The 24,100-nt window shown below is 45.0% G+C and overlaps 1 protein-coding gene across 1 annotated transcript in view; it reads left to right on the forward strand.

Annotated features, from left to right (window-relative positions):
• Positions 1 to 1,677: 1,677 nt before the first annotated feature.
• The window catches only part of MED10 (mediator complex subunit 10), a 28,613-nt gene continuing 6,190 nt past the window's right edge, over positions 1,678 to 24,100 (forward strand). Inside the window, exons 1-3 of the mRNA XM_063450568.1 lie at positions 1,678 to 1,971; positions 15,827 to 15,910; positions 22,931 to 23,033. Coding sequence (XP_063306638.1) covers positions 1,850 to 1,971; positions 15,827 to 15,910; positions 22,931 to 23,033 — 309 coding nt within the window. The 5' untranslated portion in view covers positions 1,678 to 1,849. The remainder of the gene's footprint in view (positions 1,972 to 15,826; positions 15,911 to 22,930; positions 23,034 to 24,100) is intronic.

Genomic DNA, 24,100 nt, shown 5'->3' on the forward strand with positions numbered 1-24,100 from the left:
TGTGTATCTGTATAGCGGCACACTGTGTCTCTGTATAGCGGCATACTATGTCTCTGTATAGCAGCCTACTGTGTCTCTGTATAGCGGCATACTGTGTCTCTGTATAGCAGCCTACTGTGTCTCTGTATAGCGGCCTACTGTGTCTCTGTATAGCGGCCTACTGTGTCTCTGTATAGCGGCATACTGTGTCTCTGTATAGCGGCACACTGTGTCTCTGTATAGCGGCACACTGTGTCTCTGTATAGCGGCACACTGTGTCTCTGTATAGCGGCACACTGTGTTTCTGTATAGCAGCACACTGTGTCTCTGTATAGCAGCACACTGTGTCTCTGTATAGCAGCATACTGAGTCTCTGTATAGCAGCCTACTGTGTCTCTGTATAGCAGCACACTGTGTCTCTGTATAGCAACATACTGTGTCTCTGTATAGCGGCACACTGTGTCTCTGTATAGCAGCCTACTGTGTCTCTGTATAGCAGCCTACTGTGTCTCTGTATATCAACATCCTGTGTCTCTGTATAGCGGCACACTGTGTCTCTGTATAGCGGCACACTGTGTCTCTGTATAGCAGCACACTGTGTCTCTGTATAGCAGCACACTGTGTCTCTGTATAGCAGCACACTGTGTCTCTGTATAGCAGCACACTGTCTCTGTATAGCAGCACACTGTGTCTCTGTATAGCAGCACACTGTGTCTCTGTATAGCAGCACACTGTCTCTGTATAGCAGCACACTGTGTCTCTGTATAGCAGCCTACTGTGTCTCTGTATAGCAGCACACTGTGTCTCTGTATAGCGGCCTACTGTGTCTCTGTATAGCGGCACACTGTGTCTCTGTATAGCGGCACACTGTGTCTCTGTATAGCAGCCTACTGTGTCTCTGTATAGCAGCCTACTGTGTCTCTGTATATCAACATCCTGTGTCTCTGTATAGCGGCACACTGTGTCTCTGTATAGCGGCACACTGTGTCTCTGTATAGCGGCCTACTGTGTTTCTGTATAGCGGCATACTGTGTCTCTGTATAGCGGCATACTGTGTCTCTGTATAGCAACATACTGTGTCTCTGTATAGCGGCATACTGTGTCTCTGTATAGCGGCATACTGTGTCTCTGTATAGCAGCCTACTGTGTCTCTGTATAGCGGCACACTGTGTCTCTGTATAGCGGCACACTGTGTCTCTGTATAGCGGCACACTGTGTCTCTGTATAGCGGCACACTGTGTCTCTGTATAGCAGCCTACTGTGTCTCTGTATAGCAGCCTACTGTGTCTCTGTATATCAACATCCTGTGTCTCTGTATAGCGGCACACTGTGTCTCTGTATAGCGGCACACTGTGTCTCTGTATAGCGGCCTACTGTGTTTCTGTATAGCGGCATACTGTGTCTCTGTATATCAACATCCTGTGTCTCTGTATAGCGGCACACTGTGTCTCTGTATAGCGGCACACTGTGTCTCTGTATAGCGGCCTACTGTGTTTCTGTATAGCGGCATACTGTGTCTCTGTATAGCAACATACTGTGTCTCTGTATAGCGGCACACTGTGTCTCTGTATAGCGGCACACTGTGTCTCTGTATAGCGGCACACTGTGTCTCTGTATAGCGGCACACTGTGTCTCTGTATAGCAGATCATGGGGGGGGAGGGGAGGGGAGGCCAGAAAACCGGAAACACAACAGCCGCGAACCCGGAAGTTAAAGGCTCCTGTGAGCGGTTCTCGTTGCTCGGTTTACACAGATATCATATACACCGAGGGCGCTGTGTGTCCCGCGGGAGAGCCCGGCCTGAGCGCAGTGAGTGCTATCCCGGTAAGGTCTTTCTGAGGAGGAGCTCGGCTCTCACGGTCAGGCTTGGCATGGCGGAAAAGTTCGACAGCTTGGAGGAACACCTAGAGAAGTTTGTGGAGAACATCCGCCAGCTGGGCATTATAGTCAGCGACTTCCAGCCGAGCAGCCAGGCCGGCCTCAACCAGAAGCTGTGAGTGGGGATGTTAGTCCGAGTCCAGCCATGGTACTGCACCAAGAGAGCGGACTGCAGTTCACATGATGCTCAGCCAGCCTGTGCCTTATTGTGTGCACACAGGCTGTCGGTGATTAACGTGTCTCTCTATATTGCTCTCACTCATTCAGGGAATGTCACATTATTATTATTATTATTATTACAATGTATTCTCACCATGTCACTAACCCTTTGATCATAATGGGTTAAAGGGACACTCCAGGCACCCAGACCACTTCTGCCCATTGGATTGGTCTGGGTGCCAACTCTGCTACTACTCTTAACCCTGCAACTGTAATTATTGTAGTTTTTTTTTTTTATAAACTGCAATAATTACCTTGCAGGGTTAACTCCTCCTCTAGTGGCTGTCTACTAGAGGACCTCCATCATCGCTCAATTCCCCATAGGAAAGCATTGAAAAGCATTTTCAATGCTTTCCTATGGGGAGACCTAATGCGCGTGCGTGGCATTGCTGCGCATGCGCATTAGGTTTCCTCAGCCAGCGGGCGTGATCAGTGTCGCCCACCGGCTGACGTGATTACTGGGAGGAGCGACGCCGACCCGAAACCACCGCCGAGGAACATCAGTGGGGTCTCAGGTAAGTGACCTATAGGCCAGTAAGGGGAGGAATGCAGTGGATATAAAAAAAAAAAAAACTAACAAGGATACAGGGAGGTAGGAAGGAGAGGAGATAACGTTTCTCCTTGTAGATATTCATTGCATCTGTCATCAACACGCAGTGTGTTCTGACGCCATTTTTGCACACAATTGATATTAAAGGCACACTATAGTCACCGGAAGAACTGCAGCATATTGTATTTGTTCTGGTGAGTATAATCGGTCCCTTCATGGTTTTTACAGTAAACAATGTATTTTTTCATAGAAAGTGCAGTGTTTACATTACAGCCTAGGGATACCACCAGTTGCCAGCCATCAGATGACTACTAGAGGTGCTTCCTGGGGCACACTGTGCAGCACTGATATTCAGTGATTCCACTCTCTGTGTGGAGACCCTTAACTTTCCCTATAAAGATGAATCAATTCAGTGCATTTCTGTTAGGAGATGATGTTTGGTTTGTGCTGGCTCTGCCCCTGATCTGCCTGATTTGACAGTCTCAGCCAATCCTATGGGGAAGCATTGTGATTGGCTCACAAAATCACTTCTGATGATGTCAGCCAAGCAAGCGGACCAGAGGCAGCAGCTGCGGACTTGAATACAAGTAAGATTGCATTATATTCAGGGATGCAAGAAGTGGGTCGGGGGGCTAGATTGTGATTTTAACACTATTGGGTCAGGAATACAGGTTTGTGTTCCTGACCCTTAATGTTCCTTTAACCCATTGGTTCCCAAACTGTGTGCCGCGGTGTGACGTGCACACAGGGGTGCTGCAGAACATTTTCCCGGTGCAATGATCATAGCACCGGGGAAACATTACTGCTCAACAGGGACCAGGTCAACTTACGCAGTCCTTTAAGACCGTGACTGGGCCCCTGTAATTTCAGCCGGTTGGGAGGAAGTGACAGCCTGTCACTTTCTCCCAGCATCCTGCAGGGAGACCGCATGGGAAGGAGAGGAGGCAGCCGCAGGGTAGGGGAGCATGAAGTGCTCCAGACTCCTCACTCCCACAGCAGCAAGACTCCAAGCCACCCTCCTGGCACCTAAGGTAAGATAACAGGAGGATGGCTGGAGATATAAAAAAAATTGTGTGTGTGTGTGTGTGTATATATATATATATATATATCATATATATATCATATATCTCTGTTTGCGCACACACGTCTGTGTATGTGTATCTGGGTGTCAGGTTGTGTGTTTTTATTAGGTATGCACCGAAATTTCAGCTGCTGAATTTTTATTTTGATGCATCCCTAGTTTTTATGTCAGTGTGTATCTGTATCATGGTATGGGCATGTATTAATGTTTGTGTGTCAGGGTGCATGTGTGTATATGTCGTTGTATTTATATGCATCTGTGTGTTAATGTGATTAATATCTGTGTATGTATGTGTTATGGTACTTGATGTGCATACATTCAAGCAGTCAAACACCAGCACAACATACAAGCACACTCCTGCAATCTAACACAAATATTACAAACACACCCCTGCATTCAAACAAAAAATATATACAAACACACCCCTTCACTCAAAAACAAATACTTCACTTTTAAATGTGGATGTACATTTGTTTAACGTATTTGTGTTTGAGTGAAGGGGTGTGTCTGAATGTAATGTTCACTTTTAAATGTGGATGTACATTTGTGTACACCCCTGCAATCAAACGCAAACATCATATAGAAACACCCACGCAATAAATGTATAAAAGCACCCCTTCAAACACCAACACTGTACATTGCACTTTAGCGCCAGTAAATGCGGCAGCACTGTACAGATATACAACTTGGAAATTTTGACATGGGTTTTTTCAATTTTCTTACCATTAACCCCTTAAGGACAAAACTTCTGTAATAAAAGGGAATCATGACATGTCACACATGTCGTGTCCTTAAGGGGTTAAGGACCAGGGCTCGTTTTACATTTCTGCAGTGTTTGTGTTTAGCTGTAGTTTTCCTCTTACTCATTTACTGTACCCACTCATATTATATACTGTTTTTCTCGCCATTAAATTATCTTTCTAAAGATACCATTATTTTCATCCTTTCATATAACTTACTATAAAAAACATTCTAAAATATGCTGAAAAAAGTAAAAAAAATAAATGTTTTTGAACTTGACCCCCAAAATCTGTTTTGCATCTGCAATCGCCAAAAACATCCATGTTAAATAGTTTTTATAAATTTTGTCCTAAGTTTAGAAATACCCAATGTTAACATGTTCTTAGCTTTTTTTTTTTTTGGAAAGTTATAGGTCAATAAGTACAAGTAGCACTTTGCTATTTGCAAACAATTTTTTTTTTCTTTTAGGGTTCTTAAAGATCTTATTTAGAGGGTGCACATTCCAGTGTTCAAATTTTTAGGACATTTTTGAAGCAGGCCAATGTAATTTACCACCATCAAACCATATATTTTTGATATGTAGACACCCTAGGATATTTCAAATGGTGGTATTTTAATACTTTCCATGCACTAATTCTACCACCAGTCTGTGTCAACCTTTTGTGTAGTCATTTTTTTTTATTTTTCTCTCACATTGTACTTTAGGCATGGATTCTCAGTTCCTGTTATGTGTTACTGACAAAGAAAACCCCAATATGTATTGAGCAACATCTCAGAGTACAACAGTGCCCACAATGTACAGGTTTTATGGGTTTTTGCAAACTTACAGGGGTCAAATGTAGGGCTTTTCCTTGTTTGCACATTGAAATTTGCCAGATTGGTTTGCTGGGTCTATTTTGACTTTGAGACCGTATAGTAGCCCAGGAATGAAAATCAACCCCATCATTGCATATCATTTTGTAAAAGTAGACAAGCCATGGTATTTAAATGAGGTATGTCCAGTCGTTAATAGTTGTTACTTAGTCCCAAATGCTGGCCAAACTTAGCGTTTTTTTTTTTTTTTTTTTTAAATTTGACAATTTTTATTTTTCAAGTCCAAATATCAAAACTGGGATACAGAAGGAAAAAAGGGGTGGGTAAAGGAGACATTTACAATGCGACATTCCATTTACAGTGATAAATTTTTAAAGTCACAATCGGAATATACTTATGCATGCTACTGGTGCTTTATCACGGGCACATCTGTGTGGGCTATCTCCCAATTGGTTTTACCGTGTACTCCTGGGGGGGGTGGGAAGGGGGATGGGGCTATAGGAGAGGGGGAGATGAGAACGGGGTACCTTACTTCGCTATAAATATGTACATAGTGGGTACTTTGCCTGCCTCTCTGTCTTTAGGGCCGTTGATCTTATAATCCACGCCTTCTTCTCCCGAATGTGGACTCTCGTACCTGATTGTTCAGTTCGTCTATTACTCCTGTCGTAGTGTTTTCTTGTCCTCCCTTCTACCTGTTGTTTTTTTTTTTTTTATTAGTGATTCCCTTTGTGTGGAGGTAACGTTTGTCCCTATCCTCTTAGGGGTTCAGCTCTTTGTCCCTCTCTATGTATGCCTCCCAGTCTTTCTTGGCCTGTATCATGTGCTTCGATGGGTGGAACCCCTGGTAGGTCCCAGTCTCATACGTCAGGTTCAGTGTGGTTTGCTGGATGACATGAGATCTTGTAGGTGCTTGCGTTTGTTTCCAATTCCTAGCTATCAAAAGGTTAGCTGCCATTAGTATGTGGAATATTAGGCTGGCTTGTGATTTAGTGTAGGTTTCTAGCGACATGAACAGTAAAGCTGTTTCTGGATTTAGCTTGGTGTCTAAGTGTAGCGCACCATTGATGGTCCCTTCTACCCCGCTCCAATATTCTTTGAGAGCCGAGCAGGCCCACCATGTGTGGAGCATTGTACCTTCTGCTTTGGAGCATCTCCAGCAAAGCTTGGAGGTGCCTGGGTATATGTTGGCTAATCTGGTTGGTACCAGGTACCATCTGTATTGCAGCTTGCGGAGGAGCTCTAAGTGGGAGGCGCATCTGGACCTGCCTTTGTGTGCAATGAATGCCTTGTTCCATTGCTCAACTGTAAGTGTCATGCCTAATTCCCTATGCCAGGCGTCTCTAAAGTTGTCCTTTAGTGGTTGGTCTGTGGAGTCAATGAGAGCGGCATACATAAGTGACAGCGGCTTAGTGGGCATGGTCATAGTCGTACATGCCTTTTCTATGTTTTTCGCTTGTGTCGGAATGATTGTGGTGGTGTCGTGCGACAGTATGCCTTTTAATTGGAGGTAGGAGAATATCAACCGCTGTGGTAAGTCAAACTCGGCTTGCAAGTCAGGGAATTGTTTTAGGAGTCCATGGTTAAACAGGTGAGTAACCAGTGTGCATCCTTTCTCAGTCCATCCCCGGTGGTCAAAGTTGGGGTGTGCTATATGTAAGCTGTATAGGGGGGTGGCCATTGTCCATTTGGTGGTGTACCCCAGTTGAGGTCTTACTTTGTCCCAAATCTTCAGTAAGGTATCGGTTGTGGTGGGCATCTCAAGGAGCGCCGGGCGTTTCCCATGAGGTACCCAGAAGAGATATTTGAGGCCTTTGGGACATGTCCATGTGGACTCCATCTCCACCCATTGTGGTGGGTTTTGTGTCGTGTGTGTCTGTAGTGCTGTAGTCAGCAGTGCTGCTCTATAGTATGTCTGGACCTCTGGCAAACCCAGCCCTCCCTGCGACACCTGTCTGGTAAGGATCTTTGTGGCTACCCTCACTTTTTTGTGCGCCCATACGAAGCTGGTGAGGGTGTTTTGCAGTTTTCGGAGGTATATGTGAGGTAGTGGAATCTGTAGTGTTCTGAGCAGGTATTGGTATTTTGGCAGTAGCATCATCTTTACCGCCGCTAGTCTCCCTACCCAGGACATGTATTTAGTCTCCCACTGTTTTAGTGTGTCACTAATTTCCCTCTGCAGTCTCCCATAGTTGAGCTCCAGGAGACCTTGCGGCTCTTTTGGGATTCTCAATCCCAGGAAGGTGAGGTAGTCGTCTCTCCAATCTAAGGGGAAAGTGTGTTTCAAGTGGTCTATGTCACTTCGTGGTATCCCTATCCCCATCGCCTGCGTTTCTATTTCGTGTAGGAGGTTCGGCAGTGAGATGTTAGGTTGCGTGAGGGTGAGTAATATGTCGTCGGCGAATAGGTTCGCCTTGTACAGCTTGTGTCCAATCCCCATCCCATGAATCGCCGTGTTCTCTCTTATCCTAATCGCCAGCGGCTCTAGCGCCAGGACGTAGAGCAAAGGGGATAGGGGGCACCCTTGTCTCGTTCAGTTTGTGAGCCGGAACGGCTCGGATAAAAAACCCGCATTAAGTACTCTCGCTGAGGGGTCGCTATAGAGGGCTTTGACCACCGACACAAACCCTTCGGGGATGTCGAATTTGCCTAATACCTGCTGAAGGAACCCCCAGTGCAATCGGTCAAACGCCTTTTCGGCGTCAAGGGAGACCATGAGACCTGCCCCTTTTCTGAGTTTCAGATGGTGGAGTATATTGATAACTTTCCTCGTATTATCTGCCCCCTGCCTCCCTTTTATAAAACCCACTTGGTCGTTGTGGATGATGTGCAGTAATATTTTCCCTAGGCGGTTGGCGTAGAGTTTAGCGAAAAGCTTGGCATCGGTATTTAGGAGGGAGATAGGTCTAAAGTTCTGCGGCACCGTTGGGGGCTTGTTCGGTTTAGGGAGTGTTACAATATGCGCTGCTAATGTTTCCCTGGGGAGTTCCCCTTTGAGAGCCGCCTCTGTGAACAGTCTAGCCAGGTAAGGTGCCAGTATGGTGCCAAACCTCTTGTAATAGTGGTTGTCAAACCCGTCTGGCCCTGGAGATTTCCCCATCGGGAGGTCTTTGATCAGGTCTATGATTTCCTGTTCCTCGATCGGTTTGGTGAGTGCTGATTTGTGTTGAGCTGTGATCTTAGGTAGTGTGATCGTGTCTAGGTACTTTCTAATATTGAGGTCTGTCGGGTGCGTCGTGTGTGTGTGTTGTGCTTTATGTTATATAGGGAGGAGTAGTATGTAGCAAACACCTCACTGATTCCCTTAGGGGTGGATATTTTGGATCCTGTTTGGTCTGTGAGGTAGGATATTTTTTGATTCGCCTGCCTGGTTTTTAGGCGTTGCGCTAATAGCTTACTAGCTCTGTTGCCCTGGACATAATGTGACAGTCTGAGTCGTTGCATGTTTAAGTTGACCGTGTCTAGTGCGTGTTGGAGTATGAGCTTATTGAGCTGGGCTATCTTTGTTTTTGTCTCTATAGTCGGTGCGATTTGGTTCAGTCTGTTTATCTCGTATAGTTCTGTTTGCCATGTTCTGAGTTGTGTTTGCCGCTGTTTTTTCACGTATGCCGCTCTGCGTATTAGTAAGCCTCTCGCTACTGATTTATGTGCCAGCCACAAGGTAGCATCTGAGATATCTTTGGTATCGTTTAATTGGAAATATGTGTGGATATCACCTGCCAGTGTGTCTGCAAACCGCTCGTCCCTCAGCAGGGAGTTATTAATTTTCCAGGGGCTGCGGTGCTTAAAGTCGTAATTGTTTTTTAATTCTAGGGTAACTGGTGCGTGGTCTGACCATGTGATCTGCTTTATGTCGCTGGATATGATTTGGTCAAGTGCTGAGCCTGCCACCAGAAATCCGTCAATTTTCGAGTAGGAGTTATGCACAGCTGAGTAGTGAGTGTACTTTCTCTCTGTTGGGTGTGTGGTTCTCCAAGCGTCATATAGGTGATGGGTATGTAGGAGTTTCGCTATGGCCCTACATTGCCTATTCAGGGGGCGGTGACGTACCCTATGTGTCGGTAGTGTCGGGTCTAGAATGTGATTGAGGTCACCTCCAATCACTGTGACGCCCTTTTGGACAGAGCTAGTTTTGGTCAGAATTTTGTGCAGGAAATTTCGCTGGTTGGTGTTGGGGGAGTAGATGTTTACGATGGTGTACAGCACATCGTTAAGTTCTCCTATGAGGATTATGTATCTGCCGTTTGGGTCTATGTCTGAGGAAAGGAGCTTAAACGAGACAGCCTTACTAATCAGGATGGACACCCCTCTAACTTTCGCTGGAGACGTGGCGTGGAATTGGTTCGGGTAGTCATTAGTCAATACTGCTGGGTGGTCATTATGCCTAAAGTGCGTTTCTTGTAGGCAAAGGACATCAGCTCCTAGGGCCCTAGCTTCTCTGGTGAGCAGATGTCTTTTCACCGGGGCGTTTAGACCTCTGACATTGAAAGAACAGACTATCACGGTGGGTCGTGGGATCGGTACTCTGCACCTCTGAGGTGGTATTCGATTGTTTCGGAGGTCTCTGCCCTTCCCAGCTCGCTCGTGCTGAGCAGAGTCCTCCCCTGTGTGTAGGGTAGTTCCCTTAATGTGCCTATGGAGTCGTTAGCAGTCTCGACCCCCCCGGCATTCAGTGTTTGGTATAGTTTGTATACTGCTAATCATTGACTCACCCACTAACCCTGTCCCCGGTTTGGTGGTAAGGTACATAACATAGAAATCAAAAACATAACTGAAAACAACATACAGTAATACAGTAACTTTAACCAAAGTATATACATAAACATTCTTTAGTAATATTGGTGCCGTGGATTCGGCATGGCACTGCATTGGCGTGCCGTGGGGGAAGAGGTCTTAAGACCTCCTGTCCTACAGGAATATCAATTTCCTGTGCGGTTATACCACATGCGTGTGCTGGGCAAGCCCAGCTCTCAGCTAAAGTTTCGCGACTTTGCATCTTTCTTGTAGACGTAGTGTCTTTTGTTGCTTAGTGCTCTCTTTTTTTTTTTTTTTTGCTCGGTAAATTTAACATGTCAGTGTAGTCTCGCTTATTCGCTCTACGTATGAATATTTTAGAGTCATGTGGGTGGCCCCTCTGTACTATTTTTGCTTTTAGTGTTTCGATTTTTTTTTTTTTTTTTTTTTAAATTGCCTAAAGCTACTTGGTGTGGGTATGTTGTGTTGGTCCGGCTCACCTTAGTGAGTTAGGAGGGGAGAGCTGGAGCATGTTTCTATGCTATCTTCCTATCTCTTGTGCTCCCTGCAGCCCTCCCTCCCTCATCCTCTCACTCTACCAGGGGCATATGTGGTGTGGTGTATATGCATTGCAGTTTCGTACATTACCCAGCCTTGCAGCTTAAATGTCCATGTATTAGGTCACCATAGGGCGCCCACACTGACAGTCATTGTCCTTTATCTTTTTTTCGCCTTTTTCCAGTCTTGTGTCACTCTGGATCTGTCTCCTTCTTGGGCCTTCGTTGGCGCAGCTGCGATGTTCCATTCTCTCAAGATTTTCTGGCCTTCCTCCGGGGAGCCGATGGCAGTAGTCTTCCCTTCTTTCAGTACCAGGAGTTTGGTGGGATATCCCCATCGGTATGGCAAGTGGTTCTCCCTGAGTCGGGTGGTTACCTCTCTGAAGTCTCGTCTCCTCTTGAGTGTGTAAGAGGAAATGTCCGCATATATGGCTAGGTCTTTGTAAGCCGGTGGCATCCCCCTCCGTTTTCTGCAAGCAGTGAGAATCGCCTCCTTAGCATGATAGTAATGCATCCTGAGCAAGATATCTCTCGGAGTGGATGGAGGTAGAAATGTGGGTTTGGCTGTCCTGTGGATTCTGTCTAGCAGGAGTAAATCATGCGGCAGGTCCAGGGCTAGTTCTCGTAGTAGGCCCGTGATGTGTGCAGAGAGATCCTCAGTTTTCACCGTTTCCGCTACTCCTCTTATCCGCAAGTTGTTGCGGCGCGCCCGATCTTCCATGTCGGCTATCTTTAGGTCGTGATCATTTAACCTTCCAGCCAGGGCCTCTACCGTGTCAGCTAGGGTGTTGTGGGCCTCTGCCAAGTCTGCAAGTTGATCCTCGGCGTGCGACGTGCGCTGGCCTATATCTTGGATTTCTTTTTGCAGGTCTTTAATAGCGGTGTCTAGCTTACCCACTATCTTGTCTGACATCTCCTCCAGCAGTTTTTTCAGGGAGCTGTGTGTCAGTGGGTTTTCCTGGTCGCCCGTTTCTGCTTCAGATTCTCCTTCGGCGCCATCTTGGAAATGTTCAGTCTGGCTTGGGGCCTTCCCCTGCGCCGTCCGTGCGGCGAAAAAATTTGCCTTCTCACCCGCCCGTTTGCCTTTAGTCTGAGACATGTTAGTTGGAGGTCAGTTTTTGTAGCGTTTCGTCGCGTGATGGGCTTAGTATTCCGCCTTTAATAGCCGCCGCGGCACGGAGCTCCACTTACATGCGGCTGCTCCGGTCTGCGTCCAGGACACGCTCCCGCGTTTTTATTTTTTTGCATTTTTTAAAAAAAAAATATTATTATTTTTACACAAAAACTGCACTTTTACTGGTGATTTTATCGTCGTAACACATTTTACTGTTTTAACCCCTTAAGGACACATGACATGTGTGACATGTCATGATTCCCTTTTATTCCAGAGGTTTGGTCCTTAGGGGGTTAATCACTCATATTTGTGTTCAGCAAAGTCTCTCGAGTATAACAATACCCCCCATGTACAGGTTTTATGGTGTTAGAAAGTTACAGGGTCAATATGGGGTTTGCTGGGTCTGTGTTGCCTTTTGAGACCATATGGTAGTCCAGGAATGTGAAATAACCCCATCATTGCATACCATTTTCTAATGTAGACAACCCAGGGTATTAAAAATGGGGTATGTCCAGTCTTTTGTAGTAGCCACTTAGTCACAAACGCCTGCCAAAGTTAGTGTTTTTCTTTTTTTTTTTTTCTTTTCAATAATATTTTCTTTCCCTCTCTCTCCTTGCCCAGCAAAAATCAATAACAGAGGATAGCACTCCAAAGACGAATGAAATATAACTTTTATTTACCTTCCAGTTAAAAAAACAAAAAACAAAACAAAATGGTCAATGTTTCAGCTTAATTCCCTCAAGCTTTCATCAGGATATATGATGTGTGTGTGTGTGTGTATATATATAATTTCATTCTTGGTGTATTTTGAGAGATAACATATTTTTTTTGCTCAAAAAAATAAAGAAGGGAGGGGGGGGGGGGGGGCCTGACTGTCAACAAGGGCAGACGTGTCTGTGTTGAGCTCCTCCAGAGCTCTGCAATAAACAGCGTTTTAAAACCTGTAACCGATCAATTTGGGGCAAAACAAGCAAAGGTCTCCACACCTGATACAACAGAAATGCTGACAAGTGATATGCGAACTGCCGGGGGATTCCTACCTCCACCATGGCAAATGCGGCCTAGGGTGCGCCGGGCGGGAGTGACGGCCGAACTCCTGGACTGGAAGTGCCCAGTGGCTGATAAGTGGATGCCAGTGCCCCGTAACCCCCCCCCCCCCCTTGGGCTGGCGGGGGTGATCCCGGCCTACTCCTGGAGGGTTCCCAAACTTCGGAAAAGGAGCAAGTTGGGGACACGGGTGCAAGCGGATCACATCCAACCCTACCTAATATGGCGGCGACCACGTGGATCCCTGGCGCCGACAAAGACCCCAACGATATCCTCGCTAGGATAGCCAGACACTTCGCTAACTTCTGGCGGAAATTAGAATACCTAATGTTCCAGCCCGCCCTGCCACATAAAGATGCCCACTTACCTAAACGTTCTCCACCCAAGCGATCGGCATCTTCAGCTGAACACATCCCCTCATGGCGGCGGATCAAGAGACGAACAGTGTCTAGCATAAAAATGGCGCCGAAGAACCCACACAAGCAGGACTGCAAACACGACCTGAAGGGATGAGCAGCAACCCACACAAGATACGTACCCCAACCTGCTGTACTGCACCTTGGCCAGGCGACAAGCAGTATACCTCTTCACTCTGGGACTGTGTCGTGCCCATAGCAGGCATAGGCTGAGACTGGCTCTGGGACTGATCTGTGAGGAAAGACCCTGGGTTACTCACTACAGCTGACTGCCTACGAGAACGTGGTGTGCAATTAATTAATGTCTTTGCCTATATGCTTAATTTAGACAACGTTTTCTCTGTAGTCTCGCTGTCCACTGGGTTCCACCCAGGGGCTCCCTCCAGAAGTAATAAGCCTGCCATACCCTTCAGTATATTTCTTTCTTATTTTCCTATCTCCCTTTAAAAATGCACAGCATACTGTGACTCAGTATAAGCGCATCTTTGTTCAAGCTTCACCTAATGACTTCCCTACCATAAGCTTAGCTAGGTGGGTAAATGTAAGATGGTTTGTTCTAGCTAGTCTGGGCCAGTACTTTTAGCTCTTGGTTTAATCTTCAACCATTTGCGAACCTTCGCGCATTAACTAGCCCACACCATTAGAGAACCTGAGGTCGCTGCAGTGGGGGGTCACCCTGTCCAAAGAATCACTTAGCAACTTGACACCCTGAGCCTCTATATAAGTCTCTATATAATTTGTATTCCGGGAACTATCCCACTTAAGCAAATTCTCACACGACTTTCTATCCCTAATTCAGCATTTTCAATCTGCTTCAGTACCGACTTTATCTTATCTATTAGCTGACATTGAGATTTCTCTTGTGACTATTATACTTTATAATATAAAAAGTGCACCGTTAATGTATGCCTTACACATGTTTATAAGTGTTGACTTGATCGGCGAGCAACTGCTGTTGTGGCATTGCATGCCTCTGTTTTTTCACAAGCACAATAAAAAAAAAAAAAAAAAAAAAAAACTAAAGGGAACACTTAAACAACACAATGTAACTCCAAGTCAATCACACTTCTGTGAAATCAAACTGTCCACTTAGGAAGAAACACTGAGTCACAATCAATTTCACATGCTGTTGTGCAAATGGGATAGACAACAGGTGGAAATTATAGGCAATTAGCAAGATACCCCCGATAAAGGAGTGGTTCTGCAGGTGGTGAACACAGACCACTTCAGTTCCTATGCTTCCTGGCTGATATTTTGGTCACTTTTGAATGCTGGCTGTGTTTTCACTCTAGTAGTAGCATGAGACGGAGTCTACAACCCACACAAGTGGCTCAGGTAGTGCAGCTCATCCAGGATGGCACATCAATGCGAGCAAGAAGGTTTGCTGTGTCTGTCAGCGTAGTGTCCAGAGCATGGAGGCGCTACCAGGAGACAGGCCAGTACATCAGGAGACGTGGAGGAGGCCGTAGGAGGGTTACAACCCAGCAGCAGGACCACTACCTCCGCCTTTGTGCAAGGAGGAGCACTGCTGGAGCCCTGCAAAATGACCTCCAGCAGGCCACAAATGTGCATGTGTCTGCTCAAACGGTCAGAAACAAACACCATGAGGGTGGTGTGAGGGCCCGACGTCCACAGGTGGGGGTTGTGCTCACAGCCCAACACCGTGCAGGACGTTTGGCATTTGCCAGAGAACACCAAGATTGGCAAGTTCGCCACTGGCACCCTGTGCTCTTCACAGATGAAAGCAGGTTCACACTGAGCACATGTGGCAGAGTCTGGAGACGCCGTGGAGAACGTTCTGCTGCCTGCAACATCCTCCAGCATTATCGGTTTGACAGTGGAACATACTCGGTTATGGTGTGGGGTGGCATTTCTTTGGTGAGCCACACAGCCCTCCATGTGCTCGCCATAGGTAGCTTGACTGACATTAGGTACCGAGATGAGATCCTCAGACCGCTTGTGAAACCATATGCTGGTGCGGTTGGCCCTGGCTTACTCCTAATGCAAGACAATGCTTGAGCGCATGTGGCTGGAGTGTGTCAGCAGTTCCTGCAAGACGAAGGCATTGATGCTATGGACTGGCCGTTCCCCAGACCTGAATCCAATTGAGCACATCTGGGACATCGTCTCACTCCATCCACCAACGTCACCACAGACTGTCCAGTAGTTGGCAGATACTTTAGTCCAGGTCTGGGAGATATAGTGTGTGTAATTTAATAAGTGTATTTTTATATTAATATATGTATATAAAAATACACTTATGACTATTTTTATTAACTTTATTTTCTACTTTACACGTGCAGGGAGACACTTGGACACCTATTGTGACCATGTGGCTGCGGGGTCCTAATTTGCCGCGGGGAGAGTGCCACGCCGATCGCCGTCGGGGGAACGACGGCGATCGGGTAAGTACATATTACCGTTCTGACGATTCAGGACTGCCACCGGTCCTCAAGGGGATTTGAGGAACCGTCAGCGGTCGTGAAGGGGTTAATATTTGAAATTATTAAAATGTATAAATTCTTGAATGTAGACCAGTTGCACATACATGTCATGTATACGTGTTTCTGGATGGCAGCTGGTCATTCTGGAAGCACGTACTGACAGCATTTTCATAGGCTAGATATAGAGATATTATAGATATATAATAAGTACCGTCTGTTGCAGAACAAATGTGAATTATCTTTATCTTTTACAGGAATTTCATGATCACTGGCTTGCAAGATATTGATAAATGTCGACAGCAACTCCACGATATCACTGTGCCCTTAGAAGTATTTGAGTAAGTGTTTTTTTTATTTTTTATGTATTTATTATATATATATATATATATATATATATATATATATATATATATATATATATATATATATATATAGTGTCAGTACATATGTATGGGTTGTGCTTCCTAATTGGAACAAGCATCTGCAAAATAGGTAATTAAGAAAAGTCCCTCCCTTTTACCCTATAAAGGGCTTCCCCCAGCAAACCCACCTCAGTTCTTCCTTGTCAAGCGTCTGTTTAAGGTGAGGCATACAGGTTGCTGTCTGGGGGAGGAAGCCCGTTAGCCGCCAGGGTGGTAGGCTGAGCAGCATGGCTCTGTCTGTGGAGGTTCCGGATCACTTTCTGTTTAACTTTGTGCCGAGTATGTTCCGGCTTGGTGAGTATGGGCGGGCCGAGCGACGCCTTCATTATGTTGCAGGCCGTGCGCCTGTGCACAGCGGTGGAAGTTGCGTTCTACAGTTCCGGGTGTGCTATTGCGCATGCGCAAACCAGAACTCCTGGGAAACTGCTGAGTGTGGATCGCTGTGCTGTTCCCTCTGGCAGCAGGAAGCTTGCCAGAAGGGTTCCCTGTATCACCAACCCTCCACACGGCTCAGAGGTTTTCAAGGTAAGATTAGCTGATCTTTGCTTTGAAAATCTGTTCTGATTAAAATGGCAAGTTATGGATGGAATTGATTAGCAGAAAGTGGACTGTTTGTACACTGTGGAATGCCTCTGATATACAAGGCTTTTGCTTATTGTATCTGTGCTACTCCCTTTAATATGGTTCTGGCGTTTATAAATATGACCAAGGTGCTGCAATTTCATGGGTAAAATTAAAGGATCACTATACGGTCAGGAACACAAACCTGTATTGCTGACCCTATAGTGTTAAAACGACCATCTAGCCCCCCTGGGCCCCTCATGCCGCCATAAATATAGCAAAATCTTACTGTTTTCAAGCCTGAAACTGTAATTCTGCATGCTGTTTGACTCAGAAAAAACAAGCTGTCTGCTGACCTCATCAGAAGTGGTGGCCTGATCCACTCGCAATGCTTCCCCATAGGATTGGCTGAGACTGACAAGCAGGCAAATCAGGGGCAGAGCCAGCATGATTCAAACACAGCCCTGGCCAATCAGCATCTCCTCAGAGATGAATTGAATCAATGAATCTCTATGAGGAAAGTTCAGTGTCTGCATGCAGAGGGAGGAGATACTGAATGTTTTGGATGCATTTTAGCCAGCCATGACCCAGGAAGGATCTCTAACAGCCATCTGTGGAGTGGCCAGTGAAGTGATCGCTAGGCTGTAATGTAAACACTGCATTTTCTCTGAAAAGACAGTGTTTACAGCAAAAAGCCTGAAGGTAATGATTCTACTCACCAGAACAAATTCAATAAGCTATAGTTGTTCTGGTGACGATAGTGTCCCTTTCAGCAGAGAATATGCAATAATTCCTATCTTAGACTATTTGATTATTTATAAGAATTCAATCAGCTGCTCAGCCTGAGATATTCAGCAGAGACAAAAGAGAAGCGTCCTTTAATTACTTCTAATGTCTGGCGAATGTTTATCCACCTCTTCTTAAGACATGTCTGGTTCATCATACTGTGTGGAGTTGGTTCCCACCTGATGTACTGAAAAGGTTTATTAGAAATGAATCGGTCATTAGGCAGGATAAATCTGCAAAACTTTAATGAGGGTTATCTGTTCCTCAAACCCAATTTCTTTCTTATATGCAGAAATGGGAACACTCTGTGTAACGAGCCTTTCTTGCCTGACGCTTAATATGTTACCATCAAATGAGTAAATGTTACACCCCTAGGTACACTGGGAATCCATAAAATTCTGCAGAAGTAGCTGCTTTAATAACCCGTCAAGAAGGCTGAGACATCTTGCAGACTATCTTTACAGACTTCTTGTTTTTGGTATGGGTCTTTGCTGGCAGGTGCAGCAGTGTCCAAAACTTATAACTTTGTTTACAATCATTAATGGAGGTTATTTAAGTATCCTGATAAGCAGCTTGTCCGTTTCCTGTTTTTATTTGTGATTGTCACATACTTTAGATCGATTTGACTAATAAAAGTTAACAATGTCGGCCAAGATCATGGGTTGATCTGCTGTTTCCCTTATATTCTGGTGGCTTAAGCTTGGACGGCAGATCCGCGGTCTTTTCGGTCCCCTGTTTACTCCCGTTAGGGAAAGGGGGGTATCTTTTTATAAGCTCTGCCTCCGGACAAGAAGAACTCGGTCCGACGTGGGTAGGTGTTTTGGAGGCGTAATCTTGCATTTCTAAACTAAGTGTGGATAGCTCAGTGCGTTTAGACCTTGTTCAATCCTTGGGGGTTCACAGGTTCATTTCCCCTGCAGGGTTGACTTAGCCCTTCATCCCTTTGAGGTAGATGACTGATACCATAGAATGGAGTAACTTGAGATTCCAAGGATGCATTTGGGAACCAGTATACATCTGAATGTCTCTTGCCTGGCTTTTAAGTAGAACGTACTTGCATTCACTGGTTTCTTGATCTAGTTAAAGAGGGCAACGCTTGCTCTTTTCAAATCTGCCCAATCCATAATCTTCCGAACATCTGATACTCCTATTTTTCAGAAACAGTGTTCCTGTTTGATTCAAGAAGTTTGAGATATGGTTCTGTGAACCACGAAGTTCATTGGGTTCCTCAGGAATCTCCTTGTTATCAAACTCTGATCATTCCTTTCAACCGGTTATGAATTTAAATTATTTGTTCAGCTCCTGAGGTTCAAAATCAAAACTTCTGCTTCTTTAACTCTGATTCTGCAGAATAGAATTTCACGGTGTATATTGATCGCAGAGATATATTCCCACAAATCCCTATTGCGGCCCCTCAAAATGTTTTCTGGAAATACGCCATAATAAGTGGATGTAAGAGATTTAATTGCTCTTCAAAACACTCCCTTAACAGCATATTTTAGGGAACGAGGCATTCCCTGCTTGGGAGTCTGGCTACTTATTGCTAATCAGGATGTTTGCTCTTTAAGTATGTTAAAGTAGCTAGCAGAGCACTACAGCAACACTGTTGGATACGGAGACTATAATGCATTTTCTTCTTTTCCAGGAAAGTGTTGTTTTAAAAAAAAAAAAAAAAAAAAAAGTTTGAGGTTGTTTGTTAAAGGGAAACTCCAGTGCCAGGAAAAAGATCAGTTTTCCTGGCACTGGAGGGTCCCTCTCCCTCCCACCCCCCAATCCCCAGTTGCTGAAAGGGTGAAAACCCCTTCAGTGACTTACCAGAGGCAGCGACATGTCCCACATCGCTGCTTCCTCCTCCCCCGCCGCTCCTCCTTCTGCTTACGTCGGCCGGTGGGCGAGACTGATCTCGCCCGCCGGCCGAGGAGACCTAATGCGCATGCGCGCACCCCATAGGAAAGCATTGAAAATGAATTTCAATGCTTCCCTATGGGGAATAGAGCGACGCTGGAGGTCCTCACACAGCGTGAGGACGTCCAGCGACGCTCTAGTAAGGAAAATCCTTGCTATAATCCAGGAAGTGTCCTCTAGTGGCTGTCTAATAGACAGCCACTAGGGGAGGACTTAACCCTGCAAGGTAATTATTGCAGTTTATACAAAACTGCAATAATTACACTTGCAGGGTTAAGGGTAGTGGGAGTTGGCACCCAGACCACTCCAATGGGCAGAAGTGGTCTGGGTGCCTGGAGTGTCCCTTTAACCTTAAAACGTTACCTCTGCATCTACTGCACTCATGAAGGAAAGGTCCAATTCCTAATTTAAGCAAAAGTTCCCCTGTAAGAACAGGACATGAGATTGCTGGGATGTCTGACTTTTGAAATTCCTGCTGTCAACTGGGCAAAATCTGAATTTGGCCGCCACAATGGAAAATTCTCTCCTCTGGGTTAAAGTCTAGAAATCTTGGATTTATGTCTCCTAGACTCTCTTCAAAAAAAAAAGCAGGAGACCGGCTAAACTGATGGACAATGTCAAGTTTTTTCCGACACATCTGTCCTTTCAGTCTATAGAAGGAGTAAATTTCACCTCAGAATGCATCTAACACAGGCTGGGTCGCTTGTCTAAATTCTCTAGTGTGCCAGCTCTCTTGGTCCTAAGAAAAATAGTCCACTAATTTCAGAGGTCTTTAAGTTCTTGACTCTTCTTCACTCTTCGGCTGATTGAGGGACCTATTACAATGTGGTCGGATCACGACACTGTTTCCCTCACATAAACAGAAAGGGTGGTGCCAGAGGCAAGGTCTGCTTCAGCTATGTACCAAAACTGTGTATTGGGCTCGGGATCTTTGGGAGGTCCTTTCTCCATTCCACTCGTGTGTCGACAATATCACCTACAACTTCAGCACAAGAAATTGGGATCAAGAGTAATGGTCTATAGATCTGATCATGTTCACGATCTACAGAGAGATTTGGAGTGCTTGGATACACCTTATGGCAAAAAAGGAGAACATGAAGATTCTCAGGTTTGCCTCTTTATACAGGACAGAGTTCACGTTGAATAGTTGGTCTATCTATCTAAAGGTATTTCTCTGGGCTTGCATTTTTTCTCCTATAGACTGTTCCCAAGCCGTTTTCTTAAGAGGTGAACGGACATAGTAGTGGTTTAGCCAATCTTTTCGTACTGGCCAAACACGAGCCAGTTTTGAGTTGACTTTCAAGTTTGGGGATCTTCCGATTTTGACAACACTTTTGGAAGGCAGGATATGCTGCTAGAAGTGTTGAATAGGTTGTTATTTCACGGTAGAACAATTGCATGGTGGATACTTCATCTCCCGAGTCTTCATGAGTCAGAGTCCACTTGTTGCGTATAATCTTTTAGTCGTTCCACCTCTAACTTTACATGAGGATTTGGTAGTCTCTACATTGTTGTATGGAACGTCATTGTCTTTGTTCATTTGTCCGGTTGGTTCAAATTACACTTCCTGCAGGAGATTTCCACAGGTTGGGCGTTTGCACGTTAAGACCAAATTGTATTCCCCGAGTTCTTTCTGAGAAGGAATTGGTTTTCGTATATAATGGTTAGAAGTTTCTTTAAAGCAATGGGCTTCTTAGGCCTCCCAGGATCTTTCCTCAGTCTGTCAGGTCCCCTTTTACTTTGGAGGTGGTTCCTTTTAATATGCTAAAGCTTAACCAGCATTCTTAGTGGCTATTACCTCTGCCAAGAGAGTAAGCAAGCTTCAGGATATATCTTCAGTGGAATTTCTTATACTCCATCAGGGTGAAAGTTGTTTTATCCTAAAACGTCAATTCTTCCAGCGTTATCTATTAGAGCCATTAATCAGCTCATCCTTCTGTAATTATGCTACCTCCCCGCTGGAACTAGATGGAATATTCTAGAGGTAAAAAAGGTGCATTTCAGATGTACATATCAATATCAGCCGAATTCAGAAGATCAGATCACCTGTTGTCAACTTCTAGGAAAATGTAAGGGGAATGAAGCCTCTCGTCATTCTATTTCTCGTTTTTTGTTTTTGTCAATCATAATGGCTTATGCTTCAGTAGTTTTGATTCGCCAGCATCTTTCTCAGCGCATTCCACAAAGTCAATGGCCACTTCGTGGGCAGAGAAAGCTCTTGCTTCACCCAAAGTAATCAGCATGGCTGCTTCTTGGTCAGCTTTTAGCATCTTAAAAAAAACATCAGGCATTTCCAGGCTAGATGTACTCTCTGACTCTAAAATTGCGCTTGGGCATAGGTACTTCAAGCTGTTTAGGCTTAAGGCCCACCCGATTGGGGATCTTGCTATATCCCATACGTAGTGCCACCATATGTCAAAAAACTAAAATTTTTACTCACCGTTAATTCTTTTTTTTTTTCTGAATATGATGGCAGTACAAAATCTAAATTACAATGTTCCTCACATTGTGTGGCTTAGGTGTGTATTCTTGCTACCACTGAGGTGGGTTTGCCTGGGGAAGCCCTTTATAGGGTAAAGGGAAGGGAGTTTTTTTAATTACCTTTCTTGCAGATGCTTGTCCCAAATAGGAAGCACAACCCATATGTACGTACTGCCACCATATTAAGAAAAAAAGCATTTACGGTGAGTAAAAATTGCTGTCTTCCTACTGTTGGAAGGCTCCAAGTCTAATAAAATTACTTGCTTCTAAACCAGCAGAGAGAGGGCACTCCGAGAAGCATTCGGTATCAAGGCACATGCATAGCAATTAGTGTAATTTGCAGGCAGTGCTTCACTATGAGACTACTAAGGAAGGAAATGCCCTAGCTTTCTTGTTGACAGGTAGGAGGTCTTAATGAAGGTGGTTATAAGGTGTTGATTTATCTTAAAATCAGCACTTTTAGAAATTCAAGGTTAAGTGTCCCTGTAGCTTTAAATGTTCTGGGGGTTTGGAGTGTTCCTTTAACGATTGGATAGTGCCAGCAGTCTCCTGGCATCATAACCACTACAGCTTGTTGTAGTTGGGGTGATACACATGTCTCCTTAATGTGAAAATGTGTAAAAGGGGAAAGTATGTATCCATCTACATGTCTATGTAATAATCAGTTGAAAAACTGAATTTTATATGCTGTCCTGAGGCCACACCAATCCTGTCATCATTTTATTTTTCCACCAGTGCTGGCAAACAGCCAATTGGTTATTGCCAGACTGCTTCATTTTCAAGTCTTTCAGCAATAATACAAACTGATACTCCTATGCAGAGGTTGCCCCCATCCTTGCTGCATAAGCTGAGGCATCCATCTATTTTATGTGACCTCTGACAGTCAGTAGTCTGTAAATGTAGTCTGGTACACGGGTGTAAGACATTCTCACTTCTGTTCTATTGCAATTGGCCTCTGACATCTTTGGCATGGTGCCCCAACAATTGAATTGAAGTGCACCTTCAGAGATAAATTACTGTTAAGCCTCCCTGCAGGCTGATAAGACTTTCAACGTCTTGCATACCCTGTTAAGGCAACACTATAACCCTAACATTGATCATCAATAAGGTGCTAGAATGTAGGCTTGGCAAACTATTTATTATGAATAACAAAATAATGCAACAGAAGTAATTAATGACATACTTTTTTTTTTTTTTTTCAAGTTACATAGATCAAGGTCGGAATCCTCAACTCTATACTAAAGAATGTTTGGAGAGGGCTTTGGCGAAAAATGAACAAGTTAAAGGAAAAATTGATACCATGAAGGTCAGTCATTTTATGGGGCCTCTAAATAAAGATATTCAAAGTCTTGCTATCCTATGAAGCAGAATGTTTGTTTGTTTCATTTTAGAGCAGCTTTACATGTTAGATGCCATTAAAGGGACATTGTCCATATAGTCACCAGAACAACTACAGCTTCAATGTACTTGTTTTAGTGAGTATAGTTTGTCCCTGCAGGCTTTTTGCAGTAAACACTGAAAAGGTAGCTTTACATTCCTGACTAGGATCACCTCAAGTAGCCGTCACTCAGACGCTCTGCTTGGAGATGCTGAACATTCCCCATAGAGATGCATTGATTCAGTGCATCTATATGAGGAGATGCTGATTGGCGCAGTGCAGCATTTTGCCACGCGTGTGTTTTAGTCTCCCAATGCTTTCCTATGGAAAAGCATTGGATGAGATCCTCCGTGTTGATGATCTCAGCCAAGGGGCGGAGCTTGGGCAGAGCCAGCACCAGCTGGAAAAGTGGGTTTTTAACATGATAGGGTCGGAAATACACGTTTGTACAGTGGTGTATTTACCGCAATGCTGACAAGGCTTTTGCCTTGGGGGGCACTTTCGGGGGGGTGGCATAAAAAAGCCATCCCCAAACGCCCAGTCAATTCCTTGACAGCCATGTCCTGGAGGGCTCAGGAGCTGGCCGGGTAGCATTTGCTGTGGCTGGCATGGGCTAATGTGGGTAGCGGGCAGCGAGGTAGCACTCCAAGCCCTTCCCTGCTCCGCGCCATCGCTCGCACCACAGTGATGCCGGAGCTGGAATATGACATCGCTCCAGCATCACTAAATAATAAAAAAGTTAGTGTGTGTGTGTGTGTGTCTGACACTGAGTGAGTGTGCGTCTGTGTATCTGTTGGTGAATGTGAATGTGCATGTCTCTGTCAGTGAGTGTGTGTATTTCAGTGAAAGTGTGTGTGTTGGTTACACAATGTGTGTGACAATGACTGTGTATCTGTCAGTGAGGGTATGTTGGTGTATGCATCAGTAAAGGCGTGTGTTAGGCAAAGAGCATGTTTAGGGCAGCACAAAACCAGACCGCTGCGTTGAATTACTGA

The sequence above is a fragment of the Pelobates fuscus genome, chromosome 4 (genome assembly GCF_036172605.1).
Source record: "Pelobates fuscus isolate aPelFus1 chromosome 4, aPelFus1.pri, whole genome shotgun sequence".
NCBI classification, from domain to species: Eukaryota; Metazoa; Chordata; class Amphibia; order Anura; family Pelobatidae; genus Pelobates; species Pelobates fuscus.